We start from the raw sequence: 16,234 nt of genomic DNA, 5'->3' as shown, positions 1-16,234 counted from the left end.
TTTTTCTTTTTTTTAATTCTCTGTAGGACCTGGCATTAAGTGGGCCTTTATATATATATATATATATATATATATATATATATATATATATATATATATATATATATATATATATATATATATATATATATTTTTTTTTTTTTTTTTTTTTTTTTTTTGGGGAGGCAGTGGCCTTCCATAAAAAAAGAATAATGAAGGAGGAGCAGATGTCTCTACTTGACCCCCTGTTTATCTCTCTCTCTCTCTCTCTCTCTCTCTCTCTCTCTCTCTCTCTCTCTCTCTCTCTCTCTCTCTCTCTCTCTCTCTCTCTCTCTCTCTCTCTCTCTCTCTCTCTCACAACATGCAGGTGTGTGTAAACAAAGACACATAATATGGTGCTGTACTCATATATGCTGAATGTGAAAATCTCTAATGAGTTTTATTGTGTATTTGAATTTATGGGTGTTTTGATTGTGTACTATATGTATATGGTGACCAAACCTGTGCTCAGCATTTCAGCAATGACTGTTGAAACCACAATATGAAGTAAGTCAAGTAGTCTGTTATATATTTGTGAGGTTTATCCACATGAGGCACAACAGATCTCTTCATTACTAAGTAACTCAAAAAGATTTGTCTTGTTTACTGGTCATAGTAAGTAAATATTGAATTTATAATGCCAAGAGTTGCTACTGGCCTTTCCTATTATGTTTGGCCTGAATTTTCAACCTAAGAAATCTGATCCCTGTATTTAGGTTGACCACCAATCTTTTGCCTAAAAATTTGGCCTTCAGAATTTGACCTATACTTGAGGAAACACAGTGCTTTTGATAGTACTTAATTTTTATGAACATGCTTACTTTGCACCCTACATTGATCTTCATGAATTACTATATTCTTATTTGTTTTATTCATTTATTTCTTTTTAATGTATTTAAAAAATTCTATTGATTTACTTTTTTCCAGGAAATTCTACAGAAAGTATGGCTCTCCAGGAATCATCAGTCTTTCTGATACAAGTCCTCGATCCTCATTGTGTCAGTTATTTGTGGCTGAGTACAAGCACCTGCAAGCAGACAGCAGCCTCACAGAAGATAGACTTATGGAAGAAGCTGCATTGGCTCTTGAGGCTAGGGGTTTTTACTTGGGTCATTCGCGTCATCCTCCAAAGGTTAATGTACGATATCATGTTGTTTTTCCTGGAACTCTGCTTCATTTAGACTGATTGCATCCTGCTAGCAAGATAAAACCTTTATAGTCAAAATCAACAGATCAGTTTAGACTTAACACATGTTTGCCCTATATACCTTCAAACTGGTGCTTCTTTATGAAGATTTCAGAAGATACACAGTGGAACCTTGGTTCTTGAACTTAATTAATTCTTGAATGCCATTTGAAATCCAAAATGTTTGGAAGCCAAAACTATTTTAGCCATAGGAATCTAAGTAAAATGGATTAATCCGTTCCCAGACACCCGTCCACCTTGTCTTAGCGGCTTACAACAGACACTGCCATATCCAAGATGGCCATTCCACAATATCTCCAGCTCAGAAATTATTGGTCACCAGAAAGGATGTATTGAATAAACTTAGTGACATGCGACTTATCAGAAGATATTGTTTAGACTGTGCAGGTATTCTTTTTTGTTAGTGATCTAGTGAGGGAAGCCTTACAGAGTGACACAAAGAAGAGCAATCCACTTACTGCCAAACTAAAGGTGATCATAACACATAGATGTCTTGCTGGGAAAACCCACCAGGAGAATACAGTTGTGCAGTAATGATGGTGTTGTGGTCATTGAGAGAACCACAGGTGGCTTAGATCTTGATCTTGATGCTGCAGGTAGTTTGGGATTACTCCTGAGTCAGGCCTTTGTATCAACAACTCCTGTAGGGAAAAAAAGAAAAAATGGCAAACAGAAGACAGGTCATATTTCACACTACTAATTCCTACATCTAGCACACCACATTTTCTCCAGGAACTTCACAGTTTCAATCATCCTTTCATTCATCTCCTCACACAGTCCCAGCAGCAACACCATCCATTCCCTTACTTTCTTCTCCACTTTTCCACATTCCCCAATTACCTCAGCATCACTTGCATCATCTCATCCTTGTCTCTAGCATATTTCACACTCCAGCGCCACATGCTACACCATCTTATCCTATCCCATGTCACACATCTGGCACACTTTGCTGCAGGACTCAGACCATCTGTAACTCCTTGCATTCACATCCATACACTGTGCCCTCACTCAAAAGAGAAGACCACCACCCAGGCTTCCCTCATACCACTTTTCATACATTAAAGCCTCTTTCTCTTTATACCACTCCAAATTATTTTTTTGTTCCATCTTATTCTTCCATTCACTCAGTCCCACACATTTCACTACTCTGTCTATCTCACTTTTATACTTCCTTACATCCCATTCTAAACCCTCTTTATTTCTAACAGTCATGCTCCAGTCACTCTCAACATGCCTGCCCTCAGACTGCTGAAAAGCCCAACTAGTGTCCAAGCCACTCTTTACTACCATCTTGACACACTTCTTCCCCCACCTGCTACTCCTAACATTCCATCTTTCTCACTAGTCTTGCATCATCCATTCGCTCTAAACTAGCTTTCTATCTCAGGGTTCCCTGTCTCTCTCTAAAAGTACCATCCCATGTCTCCCCTCAATGGCTCTGTTGTTGCATACCTTGGTGCATTCAGTGCCATTCTTGCTACTTTATTCTGTCCTATTTGTGACTTATCTAGTTCATTTTCATTCCATGCAATTACATCCATACCATACATAACAGCCACAGTCTTCCAAACTTCTTGCAGCACTTCATACTTGCTTTCATCCTTGCTGCACTTCCTAGTCAACCCACCCACTGGTTCATCATGCTTATCTTTTCATTCTTCACCTTCACACAGCCATTCAGACTCATCCACATTCCAAGGTATTCATCTGTCTGTTGCAACTCATTCCTTCCCAGTCTCCACACTGAATTTCTTTCTTACTCTGATCCATTCACTATCATTACCTTGGTTTTCTCACTGCTAAATCTCACACTGAAGTCCCTTCCATACCCATCTACAACATCAAACAAACTTTGAAGCTCATCTGCTGATTCACGCATGATCACTACATCATCTGCATAAAAAATCACACATATCTTAGCATTTCCACACAGCTCCTAACTCCTCTGTATACAAGCTAAAAAGGGTTGGTGATAAAATGTATCCTTGTTTGACTCCTTTCTCATTCCTCAACCAGTCTGCTTCTTTATCTCCTAGTCTGTATCTAGCTCTTGTGTCCACATACATACTTTGCATATGTTAACTATCTTTGTACTCAACCCAATCGTTTCTAAGACTCTAGCTAGCATTTCTCTATTCACTCTGTCATAAGCTTTCTCTATGTCTATAAAACTTAAGTACAATTTACTACCATCCTTCTTTTTCTTAATCATTTCATTCATCACAAACATGTTATCCACTGCTCTCCTGTCCACACAGAATCCATTCTGTTCTTCACCTAACACTCCAGCTCCCTCAATCCATTTACACAATTCATTCAACACTGCACTGCAAACTTTACCTACTATGTTCACTAATGCAATCGGCCTGTAGTTCAACTCATTCTTACTCTTCTATCCTCCCTTATGCAACAGTCACCCTGCATTCATTCCACGTTCTTGGCACTCTCTCCTTTTCCACACCTGGTTAAATAGCGCAGTCATCCTGTCAATCAAAACTTCCTCCATTTTTATACACCTCATAAGATATCTCATCTGGCCCTGCTGCCTTCCCGTTCTTCTGCTTTTTCACACATTTCTCCACCTGCACCCTGCCGATTCTTTCATTCAACTCAATTGCATCCTTCCTCTCCACTGTCACACATTCTTCTCTCACATCATGTGACTCGCCTATACCTCCAATCTCTTCCCAAAACTCTTTTATCACCTTTCTCATTTCTTCCTTATCTGTAACCACTCCCCCATTCACCTTCAGGCTTTCCACATTCTCACTGTCAGGCATCTCCTCACCCCTCAGGAATCTGTACCATTCTTGGCCACCTTCAACACCTTTCTCTCTTAAGGACTAAATCACACTTCTCTCACACCTAACTTTTGCATTCATTATCTTTTGCTTCACCACTCACTGCTGACTCACATACACTGTCCATGCATTCTGGTAATCACTTTCAGCTTCCTCTCTCTCATGCCTCCTCTTTCTCAACTACCTGCACATCCTATTTAATCTCTTTTTCTCCTTCCTAGCATCCCTAATCTTGTCACTCCACCATAGCTTACATGTACAGTTTCTGGCACTTGTTCTTATATAACCTATCTGGCTGGCTACTACATTCCTAACATCCTCTACAAATCCATCATTTAGTTCATCCACTCCATTCAGGCTTTCATCCTCCCAGCTTCATTCACTTAAGTCTACCTGGAAATTTTCCCATCCTACATCTCTCAACTTCACTTTCTCTCCATATCTTTTGCATTCCTTCCCTCTCTTTCATACAGCTTACATTCTAGCACCAGCATATTATGGTCCGAGACAATGTCAATCATTCCATCCTCATCTATCCATGTGCAGTCCACAATCTCACGCATTCTCCCATTCACTATCATATGGTCAATCGCAGACTCCTGGTTCCTAGCACACCAAGTCACTTGTCCTTCTGCCAGAATCTCATTCAGGTTCTCCAAGTCCATCTCATTCATTAACAAATTAAGCATCTCACCATTCTTATTCATTTGCTCACCTAAAATACCTACATGTGCATTCATATCTCCCATTACAATCACTCTCCCTAACTGCTCTTTCACTTTCCACCGTCATGTACACTACCACTACAAACTAGCCTCTCAGGTCTACCACACTCATTCACGTAATCCATTCTAACTGCCAGTACATCCTCACATGCATTACTGTCTCCTACATCTATCTCCTCTACCCTAAAGTTTCTCATCTTTCAGTGGATCAGGACTATGCCTCCCCTAAGTTTTTTTGTTTATTACACCCCTTTCCACTCATCTCCTATTCTTTTCCTTCCATTCGCATGGCATCCCTCAAGTTGGTCTCTGTTATCTCTACAATATCTAAATTCCACTCATTCAATTCCCCACATATATTCTCAAGCTTACCAACACCCCATCCTCGCACATTCACACGCCCAAATCTCATACAAGTCCTGGGCAGCATCTTCTCTTCCTTCACAAGGTTCATTCCTTGTCCCTTCCATTCAAGCCACACCCATGCACACCATAGATCTGGGTCACACCCACTCACATAGTCTTCTGCACATCCTTTCATTCCCTCTGTCATTGAGGTGGACTCCATCTGGGCAGAAGTCCATGCTCTCCCTCATCACACTGTCCAGGTTGATGAAACTAACATTGCCCTTCTTCTCATGCAGCCACTCAGTTTTCAATCTCATCGCTTCTTCTTGGATCCTCTGATTGGTGCATCTCCACAACCTCTCATAGCTCTCCCTCTCTCAGGTGTCAGATCACACTGACTACAGCCACACTTAGGTTCTTGACCACCACCACTTCTTTTACAGTCTCCTTGCTTCCAGTCTTCTCCAGATCGTTTTCACCCCCCTGAATTACTAGTAGTTCTTTTAGGAGTCTCTACTCTCTCCTCTACTCTTTTCCTCATCTTTTATTCTTGCACCTCTCATACATTTTAGTACACTGCCCTTCATTTTTGTCTTAATATGGTCACCTGTCTTCTTCTCTGTACTATCCCCAATAATGCATGTAGGGGCTTTATTCTTATTCTCCACTACCTTCCTCATTGGTCTTCCTGCCAGGTCACTCCTAGCCTCAATCTGGATACTCTTGTTGTTCTTGGGTCTTTCATTCCTGTGTGGGCACTCTGGTCCTTGATCATTGTTTGGGCACTCTTATCTTGGGTGGTATCTGTTGGTGTCTGGGTCTCCCTGTCCTCAGTGTCCTCCTTCATCCTTAATCTCGGCTTGCTCTCCACTACCTGCAGGCACTCATCACACAGGAACAAAATATTGTCATGGCTGAAAACCTTGGAGACAGCCCTGAGCCTCACACAAGCTGTATGGACCCACCATTCACACCATTACTCCTGCTAGACACATATTCCGCACACACATTACAGTTTTCAAGAGCCATTTCTAGCACACAATAGTGATGCATGTCCTCTTTTTGTTGTGATGATCTTTGGAATTATTCCTGAGCACTGAAAACTGTTTGTTTACATCAAGGCTTTTCAATGGGATCACATTTAACTCATTTCAAAGATTGAATTACTGTCTTATCCACTGTTTCTCCTCTTAATACATAAAAATGAAGGAAATATTTATAGAATCTATAAATTAGTAATAAACAGCTTTTGCTTTGTCTTTTAGTATTTGAAATTAAATAACTTTGTTCAAGAACCAAAATATGGTATGACAACCAAAGCAATTACGAGTTCAAAACCTTATTCGAAAACTGATTTGCTCAAAAAGGGAGGCATTCAGTAATCGAGGTTTCACTGTATATCTTTTTTTGTGTAATCAAATATCAAGACTTTAGGGGGTATGCATCTTTTCATGTAATAAAATAGACAATATTTGAATTCCTTCCTGATAGGCATGTCTTACCCTTGAAAAATAGTGGAAGTTCTTTTATTTTCCAAAATTTTACATCTGGAATGATCATCGCCAGATAGTGTGGTTAAATCATGTCTGCATGAAATAAAGATTTTTTTAGGTTTTGTAAAACCTTAGTAAATCATTTAATTTGGTTAACCATATAGCACATCTGTGCTGTTTCCTCAGTACTCTCCCGCACTTGCCTTCTTAGCATTAACCTGTACAGTATCTAGTACATATATATACATACCTCTTATGGAAGTGTTTTTAGTGTGTTTAGATACGATTTTGTTTTTTAGCCATATTACAGCCTTCAATTTTGTATATATAAGACTTGTTACTAACAGTAACAAAGAATATTCTGATAAGTCAGGAGTGAGCCACAAATTGTAGCAGTGTCAATACAGCTACACACCTCCAATAGTTTTGGCAATGTCACCTGCATCTTGTCTTTCTCATCACTGCTGCTACTCTCCTGGATACCAACCATGGTTACCATGGGTAACATGGAATGGCATGGATATAGAAAATTATAATAATTCAAACACAAATCATAAAAAAGGCAAAAACTATGGAGCAAAGAGCTACATGTGTTGTTACACTCATGTAAACAAAGTGACCACCTGCAAACAAGTGATCAGTTCTCAAAGCAGTGACACATGTCCAGTGTTGTCACAACTCCATCCGTAGCATGCAGGACTTTCAAATTGAGTCGGCTGTTCCAGATTTTGTCTGCTGCTTCCAAAATCTGTTAAAGTGAGGTCCATATTACTGAGGTATGAGTGTAATATCAAAGCAATAAAATTTAATTGAAAGCTATGGTATTGGAGAGGGATAAAGGTTTGGGTTATATTTGTTGCAGAGTTGGCTACACAGGGCAGGCTGCTGTCTTTCCTCAAAAATCATCACATAAAAAAGTTACTTTCTTCTAAGAAATTACTTCTCAAATTTATAATCAGTAAGGCGTAAGAAATAGGAAACGAGACCAGAGTAATCAGAAAAGAAAACAAAGTCATAAAATTCATAGTATGTTCTATTCTTTGAGAACTGCGGGTGTAGTAGCCATGGCCTTGAGACGTTGGGTGTTGCCAGATACACATCCAACCATTTTCTTTAACATGTAATTCTTGTTTATTTATAGGTATTTGTAATGTAAAGAAGTACTTACTTATTACACACACTATAGGGTTGTGGAAAGTTTATATAAAGGTGAGAATAAAAGCTTTAAAAAATATAAAAACAAAATTCCACATCACTAGTCTGATATCATGAACTCTGACAAGGGAATAAAATCCAGGAATCAAAATCATATGGTAGCCACATTTCCATTCATGGCATGGGAATAATGTATATATATATATATATATATATATATATATATATATATATATATATATATATATATATATATATATATATATATATATATATATATATATTGTTACTGTACTCATGTTTTCTTCCTCCATTTCTATCATAACATATTCTACAGACAACAGAATAATAGTAATTTACTAAGATATCTCAAAACATATATTGATAACACAGAAATTTATAAAATACCTGGTAGTTGTTTTGATGCTTTCCCACCACATACAGTGTGCATGCTTGAAAGTGTCTTCCAGGAGCAATTGTAACATGGAGGGCAAAGTTCATAGAAGAGTAGTATTGTGCTACAATTGTAGTGCCATCTGTGGCTGCATGCAGTGAACTAATTACATAGCCACAGTATATTCAAGGCACCTAGAGCCAGAGTGACATAAGTATGGAAAAGTAAAAACAGAAAAAAATATGATTAAAGTTTTGCAACATTTAGAATGCATTATCTCTTTAATGAATCAAGATAGAAAGCTGCATTTGGTGTCAAAATGTTTGTTGATGTTTGTACTCTGTGTGTAGATGTTTGTGCTCTGCAGTCAGCATAATGAAATTAGAGCATTCTATAAGACAAATTGATGCCATTTTTCTTCAGGTTAATTTTATTAAAATATTATGCAAGTGCATTACTGCATTTGTCGGCGCATTAGACCCACTTTTTCTTGAAAAAAGGTATCTAATAATTACTGTGTGTCTAATGTAGTTGTAGTACAGACACCTAGGCCTGTAAGCCTAGGTCTATAGGTGTGGAGTTGAAGCACTAGCACACTAAGCACAAATATTGTTACTAATAATAATAATACTAAATCTCTCTCTCTCTCTCTCTCTCTCTCTCTCTCTCTCTCTCTCTCTCTCTCTCTCTCTCTCTCTCTCTCTCTCTCTCTCTCTCTCTCTCTCTCTCTCTCACACACACACACACATAAAGAGAGAGAGAGAGAGAGAGAGAGAGAGAGAGAGAGAGAGAGAGAGCAAAACACACACACACATACACACATGGTTTTAGATGTGATGGTACTTCACAGCCACAGTGCTGCATCATACCAGATGTGAGGACAAAACACACACTCTTTTAGGAATACTGGTGAAACTTTTGCTGTCACTTTAGACATATCAAAAGCTTTTCATAGAGTCTGGCACAAAGCTTTGATTTCCAAACTACCTTCCTATGGCTTCAGTCTTTCCCTCTGTAATTTCATCTTAAGTTTCCTCTGACTGCTCTATTGCTGCTGTGGTTGATGGTCACTGTTCTTCTCCAGTGTTCATTAACAGTAATGTTCAGTGCCTCAAAAACTCACTTCCTTCATCTATCAACTCAACACAACCTTCCAGACAGCTATCCCCTCTTCTTCAGTGACACTCAACTGTTCCCCTCTTCTACATTGAACACCTCAGTCTGTCCTTCACTTATAATCTAAACTGGAAACTTTACATCTCATCCTTAGCTAAAACAGGTTCTCTGAAGTTAGACATTTTGTGTCTTCTCTACCAGTTTTTCTCAACCCCCCTACCAGTTGCTAATCCTGTACAGGGGTCTTATCTGTCCATGTATGGAATTTGCTTCTTGTGTATGGGGCAGGGGGCTTCCATTCATACTGCTCTTTTAGACAGTGTGGAATCAAAAGCTTTTCATTTTATTAACTCCTCTCCTCTAACTGACTGTCTTTAGCCTCTTTTCATCACCACAATATTGTACCTCTTGCTATCTTCTATCGGTATTTTCGTGCTAACTGCTCTTCTGATCTGCATGCCTCCATTCTTCCTGTGGCCTCACTGCACAAGACTTTTGTTTCTCTCATCCCTATTTTGTCCTCTCTAATGCAAGAGTTAGCCAGTATTCTCAGCCATTCATCCATTTCTCTGGTAAACTCTGGAACTCCCTGCCTGCTTCTGTATTTCCTCCTTCCTATGACATGAACTCTTTCGAGAGGGAGGTTTCAAGACACTTAACCTCTTGTTTATTTTTATCATTCTATCTGACATCTCATTGGGAACTGGTATTAAGGGAACCTTTCTTTTTATTAAAAATTTTTGTCTCCCTTGCCCAGTGGCCCTCATATAGAAAAAGAAAACACACACACCCTTGAAATTTTTTCAAATAAATTTATGATGAAGCATGATCAAAATTTTTTCCACAAAACATTTTTGTAAAATAGGGGTTCATCTTGTGCAAAGGTGTGTCTAATACACTGGCAAATACTGTAATTGTATCTAACACTCCACCCATTGATTATTTTCATTATTCTATCATATTTCATTTTCCTGAATTCTAATGGGATTCAAAACTTTTCATTAATAAAGATATTGTTAAATGATTGTATGAATTTTACTGTGCAAAAATGTAAGTGATGTACTTGCACTTCCTAATCTGACATGACTCACAGGATGGGTCATCAGTGGTTGATTATTCTGCACTGTTGTCGGGAGAAAGTTACTTCTCTAACCAGCTTCTAATTGGCTTGCCTCAATTGCAGCAAGAAAGTTCTGAAGATGATTCCATTTTTGTGCTTTTTCGACCCTGTTACTGGTTCCATTCTAACATTCTGTCTGTCAATGGGAAGACAATGGAATAAAAATATTCTCTTCAGCCAGGATGTTGCTTACGTTACTCTGTTTCTAGGCACCTCATTTAAAAGATAAAAGAATATAACCAGCTTAAATTATGCTGCATTAAGTTAACCTGTACATAAATTAAGCAAAAGCATAGTAATGATTCTCTTTAACATTTTTCAGCATCCAGAGATAACTACATTGGAACCAGAGGAGGGAGGTTCAAGCCTTGCTGGCCAGGGTAAAATCAGCCAAGTAAGACTTGCTGATGTCTTCAAGGAAAGCCAAGGAGGAGAAAAGTTATGAAAATGCAGTTTTTAAGTTGTGAATTAATGTAAATAAGTAGTGTAATGATTTTAGATGTTTATCCATTAAAGCGTTATCATTCATCCCAGCAAGCTTTCTTTACCAAGACAGGTATATTTCTGACAATCTCAACTTTGCTGCAAAAGAAATGGATGGCTTTGTGAAAATGTGCTTGACTTGCAGTTGCCATGTATAGGGAAACTGACACTCTGACACTCTTTGTTATCTTAAGGACATTATTATGTTAACTAATTTAGCCAAAATGTATTCACTGCAAAATTACACTATATAACAAAATTTCACTTGTGTCTTGTCCTTGGCCCCAAACCATAATTTTCCATTTATTTCCATCTAAACAAAATAGAAAAAAGTTATTTTGATCCTAAAACTTTGCTTTTGTGGTTAGAACAATGAATTTACATTTTTTACCTTATTTCATTATAGTATGGGATACTATTGGTTTTCATGTCAGGTAAAGACTGCAAAATCTCAATTGCTTATCGAATTGCTTTTGAAATGTTGCAAATAAGTTAAAACAATGAAAGAAAGAATAGTGTTCTAAAGATTTTTAATTTTAATAAGATCTATCAACTGACCAGATATAGCAAGAAATTCCTCATATTCAGAAGAAATACAAGATATTCATAGAAGATAGAAGATATTCATTTCAGAAATCTCAGATCTTCCAGAATGTTCTACCAGACACTTTAGAAGTTTCTAGAACATTTTAGAACATTATTCATTGTAAACATTTCCAGAATATTCTAGAACTTTCTAGGATACAGCAGAAATATGTAGAAGTAGCAAGAATTTTCTAGAGTGATTCAGAATATTCAAAAGTAGGTTCAAGAATATTCTAGAAAGATTGAGAACTTTCTGGAACACATTCTAGAAAGACTAAGAATATTCTAGAGTACTGCTTGACAATATAAAAGTAGGGGCTTGCAGATCAATCAGTTCTGCTTTGGCTGCCTGAGCAGACACATCACAAGAGGTGAAATGGCATCAAGAGGCTGCAATCATTCTCCAGGTGCATTTTGCTACATATGTGGTCAATACAAGAGCAAAGAAGTTCTCTGTGACAGTATCTGGATAAATGGTGAAATTTTGCTATTTTGGGGCAAAATATCATTCTAAAAGCCTCAAAAGCAAAGTTTGACATGAATAATGGACATTTTTCATTGTTTTGCAATGAAAAGAGTTGGAAAATAATACTTGCTTGTCAAAGACAAAAATCATGTTACATAGTGTTATCAGAAATGAATTTTTTTCTGACAGTAACCAACGGTTTCCTATCAGTACCAATTCATTTCTTGAGAGTCTCTGACATCTTAGGTGCTATGTTGCTATCTGTCTGAAAGGACAAACTTTATACATTTCATTGAGATACTATATGCAGGGATTCAGATTACTGTCTTGGGTAATAAGTTTTCCTAGGATCCAGAAATGGAATAATTCATTTTCCATTATTTCTTATGGGGGAAATAACTCTAAATCCAAACAGCCTCATGGAACAAATTAAATTTGAATCTCTGAGGCATCACATCCAGCTTTATAGTAAATTGAGTTATACATATTTTATGGTCCAACTTTGAACAAAACTCAAATAGCATCATCTTCGTGGTTTGTTTTTCTTAGGTTGTACGTTGTTTAGGCCATGAGATAATTTGGCTGTTTGTCTGTTTGGACATTACATTCTAAATGACTTCAACCGAAACAACCAGAACCAATATTTGATCTTTTCCTAGATGTTCTTGATTGGGTTGAGGTCAGGTGAGTTAGTATATGTTATAAAGTCTTTTGTGTCATAATAATTACTTCAAATAGAAAATTTTGGTGGATAATACAGATTAGGAGTGTCCTAGATTAATATATTCTGATTGCCACTGGAAACTTCAAATATATCAGTCGTTTGCCATGTCATTGCCATGAAGTACCTTTCCATTGTCCTAAAGTCAGCCTGTAACACTTTTTAGGATAGTATGAGGATAATCAGCCTGAAGCACTTTTAGACGAATATCAGAATGTAAAATATTTTGTAATAAATGCTTGCTCCCTGGGATTCAGGGGAGGAAGAAAGTAACAAGTTTATGCAGGCTAACTGATCTGGAGACACTGGCTGCCATGAAAACCAATCTCTTCACACTCCACACTTCACACTTCAAGTTCCTAATACAACTATGCATCTGTTATGTAATTAGTGTGCCATAAAAGGTTATTCCTGAATGTAATTTCTTCATAAGTAAGCTATCAAGAATCAAAAAATATGTTCGTATATCTTTCCTTCAACAATTGGAAATATGTAAGCCCCAGTGAGGGAATTTGCTGATATGGGGACACCTGCTGCCATGACAGCCAGCTTCCTCACACTTTAGCACATTCATAATATAAGTGTGTGCTTATTGTGTAGTTATCATGTCATGCAAGGATTTGCCTGAGTGTAGATCCTTCATAAAAATACTACCAAAACAAACTGGAGAGGTTTGTTGGCTATACACTCAAGAGCCAAGCCTATTCTCAGCACCTTATTCAGGTATTTCTTGACTGTTGTATCTCACCCACTGCTTTACTGTGGCTGCACCTCTTAAAATCCCTGAATTGCCATAAGTGTTTTATTACCTGCAAGAATACAACAGGGATTTTCTGGCAAAAAGAATGGGATTGTGCTAAACTGTGTACCCACCAATGCCCATAGCCAAGTTTTTGCTCACAACTAGTGTGTTGGAGATGGTGGAGTTCATGAAAGTGCTACAGCTACACCTGCAGCAACAACATAGTTAATGCAGCAGCTGCCTCGTTGGGGATCACGCTTATTTTATTTTTTTATTTATTTATTTTTTTTTTTTTTCATTTTATTTTATATATTATTATTATTATTATTATTATTATTATTATTATTATTATTATTATTATTATTACTATTATTATTATTATTATTATTATTATCATTATTATCACTTTTTATTTTATTTTTTTTTATAGGTACCTGATGTGTCTAAACTTATGGGCTACCCTGTCTTGTATTTCTAGAATCTCATTGGCTGAGCACGTTGAGAATTCAATGCTATGTATGTAACAAAAGCTTCACAGAGTGTTGAAGTCATTTTAGGTAAATAAAGGTCATAATATTTACTGTAGAAAAAAATGCATGCTTATTGTCTGAAATTTAAGATTAAAAGCATGACATGACACTTGAAATGATTGGCATCTCCATGGTGTATGAATATTTTTAAGTAGCATTGTGTATACAGTAAAATCCCTCTCATCCGGCATTCGAGTATCTGGCACATTTTTCCTCGAGCCTTAAAATCAATAAAAAATCAATGTGTACTCATAAAATTTATTAAAATTCCCGCGCGAGGCATACTTTGTCCCCTCGCCACCAGAGCGCACTGCTTCGCGCTACCCACGGCCCACTGCACTGTGTTTACTCAGTGACTCAGTCCCGCGTGTGCACTGTTTATCGCCTGACGCCTTCATCATGCCTAAAGTTGTAGAAAAGAGGAAGCGTGTTGTGCTTACACTTAAGCAGCTGATCAGATCAGCTGATCTTTGTTATGGTAAGATGCGTGAGTGTAGGGTGGTGATTGTGGACATAATTTCACTTCTATTCAAGTATCCAGCAATATTCAAGTATCCGGCATGTCGGATATATTGCAATTGCAATATATCCGGATATTGATGCCGGATAAGAGGGATTTTACTGTAGTAGGACATTGTTCATCCATTTCACCTAGTACTGGAGAATGTGCCAGCAACAGCATTCTTTATTAAATTGTATCATTGTTGTAAAAACTGATAAAATGCCGCAGAAAACAATAAATTCCATTGGTGCATAACTTGAATTCTATGTGATGTGTCCATGATTTGTATCTTACCTTGACAACTTCTAACAGGCTCTGCATAGTGGAAATGAATGAAAATTTTCAAATGTTTTCATGATATTGATGATGTTTTGTTTTTTTTTCTTAATGTAGGAGGGACACTGGCTAAGGGTAACAAAAATCCAATAAATAAAAAAAAGCCCACTGAGATGCCAGTCCCATAAAAGAGTCCCAAGCAGTGGTCAAAAATTGAAGGGTAAGTGTCTTGAAACCTCCCTCTTGAAGGAATTCAAGTCATAGGAAGGTGGAAATACAGAAGCAGGCAGGGAGTTCCAGAGTTTACCAGAGAAAGGGATGAATGAGTGAGAATACTGGTTAACTCTTGCATTAGAGAGATGGACAGAATAGGAGTGAGAGAAAGAAGAAAGTCTTGTGCAGCGAGACCACAGGAGGAGGGGAGGCATGCAGTTAGCAAGATCAGAAGAGCAGTTAGCATGAAAATAGCAGTAGAAGACAGCTAGAGATGCAACATTGCGGTGATGAGAGAGAGAGGCTGAAGACAGTCAGTTAGAGGAGAGGAGTTGACGAGACAAAAAGCTTTTCATTCCACCCTGTCTAGAAGAGCGGTATGATTGGAACCCACGCCCCCAGACATGGACAGATAAGATCCCTGTACAGGATTAGCAGCTGGGGGAGTGAGAAAAATTAGTGGAGACGACTCGGAATGCCTAACTTCATAGAACCTGTTTAAGCTAGAGATGAGATGTAAAGTTTCCAGTTCAGATTATAAGTAAAGAACAGACTGAGGATGTTTAGTGCAGAAGAGGGGGACAGTTGAGTGTAATTGAAGAAGAGGGGATAGTTGTCTGGAAGGTTGTGTCGAGTTGATATATGGAGGAATTGAGTTTTTGAGGCATTAAACAATACCAAGTTTGCTCTGCTCCAATCAGAAATTTTAGAAAGATCAGAAATCAGGTGTTCTGTGGCTTCTCTACGTGAAATGTTTACTTCCTGAAGGATTGGACGTCTATGAAAAGATGTGGAAAAGTGTAGGGTGGTATCATCAGCGTAGGAATGGATAGGACAAGAAGTTTGGTTTAGAAGGTCACTGATGAATAATGAGAAGAGAGTGGGTGACAGGACAGAACACTGAGGAACACCAGTGTTAATAGATTTCGGACAAGAACAGTGACCGTCTACCACAGCAGCAATAGAACAGTGAGAAAGGAAACTTCAGATGAAGTTACAGAGAGAAGGATAGAAGCCGTAGGAGGTTAGTTTGGAAATTAAAGCTTTGTGGCAGACTCTATCAAAAGCTTTTGATATGTCCAAGGCAACAGCAAAAGTTTCACCAAAATCTTTAAAAGAGGATGACCAAGACTCAGTAAGGAAAGCCAGAAGTAGAGTGGCCTTGATGGAACCCATACTGGCAATCAGATAGAAGGCTGTGAAGTGATAGATGCTTAAGAATCTTCCTGTTGAGGACAGATTCAAAAACTTTAGATATGCAGGAAATTAAAGCAATACAACAGTAGTTTGAGGGATTAGAACAGTCATCCTTTTTAGGAACAGGCAAAATGTAGGTAAA

General features: G+C 37.8%; 1 protein-coding gene across 10 annotated transcripts in view; it reads left to right on the top strand.

The window, feature by feature from the left end:
• Positions 1-11,124, top strand: part of LOC135101742 (small ribosomal subunit protein mS23-like) — an 80,507-nt gene extending 69,383 nt beyond the window's left edge. For 9 of the 10 annotated variants that reach the window (XM_064006086.1, XM_064006022.1, XM_064006040.1 and 6 more), the window contains 2 exons: positions 946-1,156; positions 10,700-11,124. In XM_064006086.1, the coding sequence (XP_063862156.1) occupies positions 946-1,156; positions 10,700-10,822 (334 nt within the window). In that variant the 3' untranslated portion in view covers positions 10,823-11,124. The remainder of the gene's footprint in view (positions 1-945; positions 1,157-10,699) is intronic. The other variant, XM_064006030.1, reaches the window with a different exon arrangement.
• The last annotated feature ends 5,110 nt before the right edge of the window (positions 11,125-16,234 follow it).

Source organism: Scylla paramamosain, chromosome 1 (genome assembly GCF_035594125.1).
Source record: "Scylla paramamosain isolate STU-SP2022 chromosome 1, ASM3559412v1, whole genome shotgun sequence".
NCBI classification, from domain to species: domain Eukaryota; kingdom Metazoa; phylum Arthropoda; class Malacostraca; order Decapoda; family Portunidae; genus Scylla; species Scylla paramamosain.
Note: the sequence above shows the minus strand (reverse complement) of the source record. Positions and strands in the feature narration are given on the sequence as shown.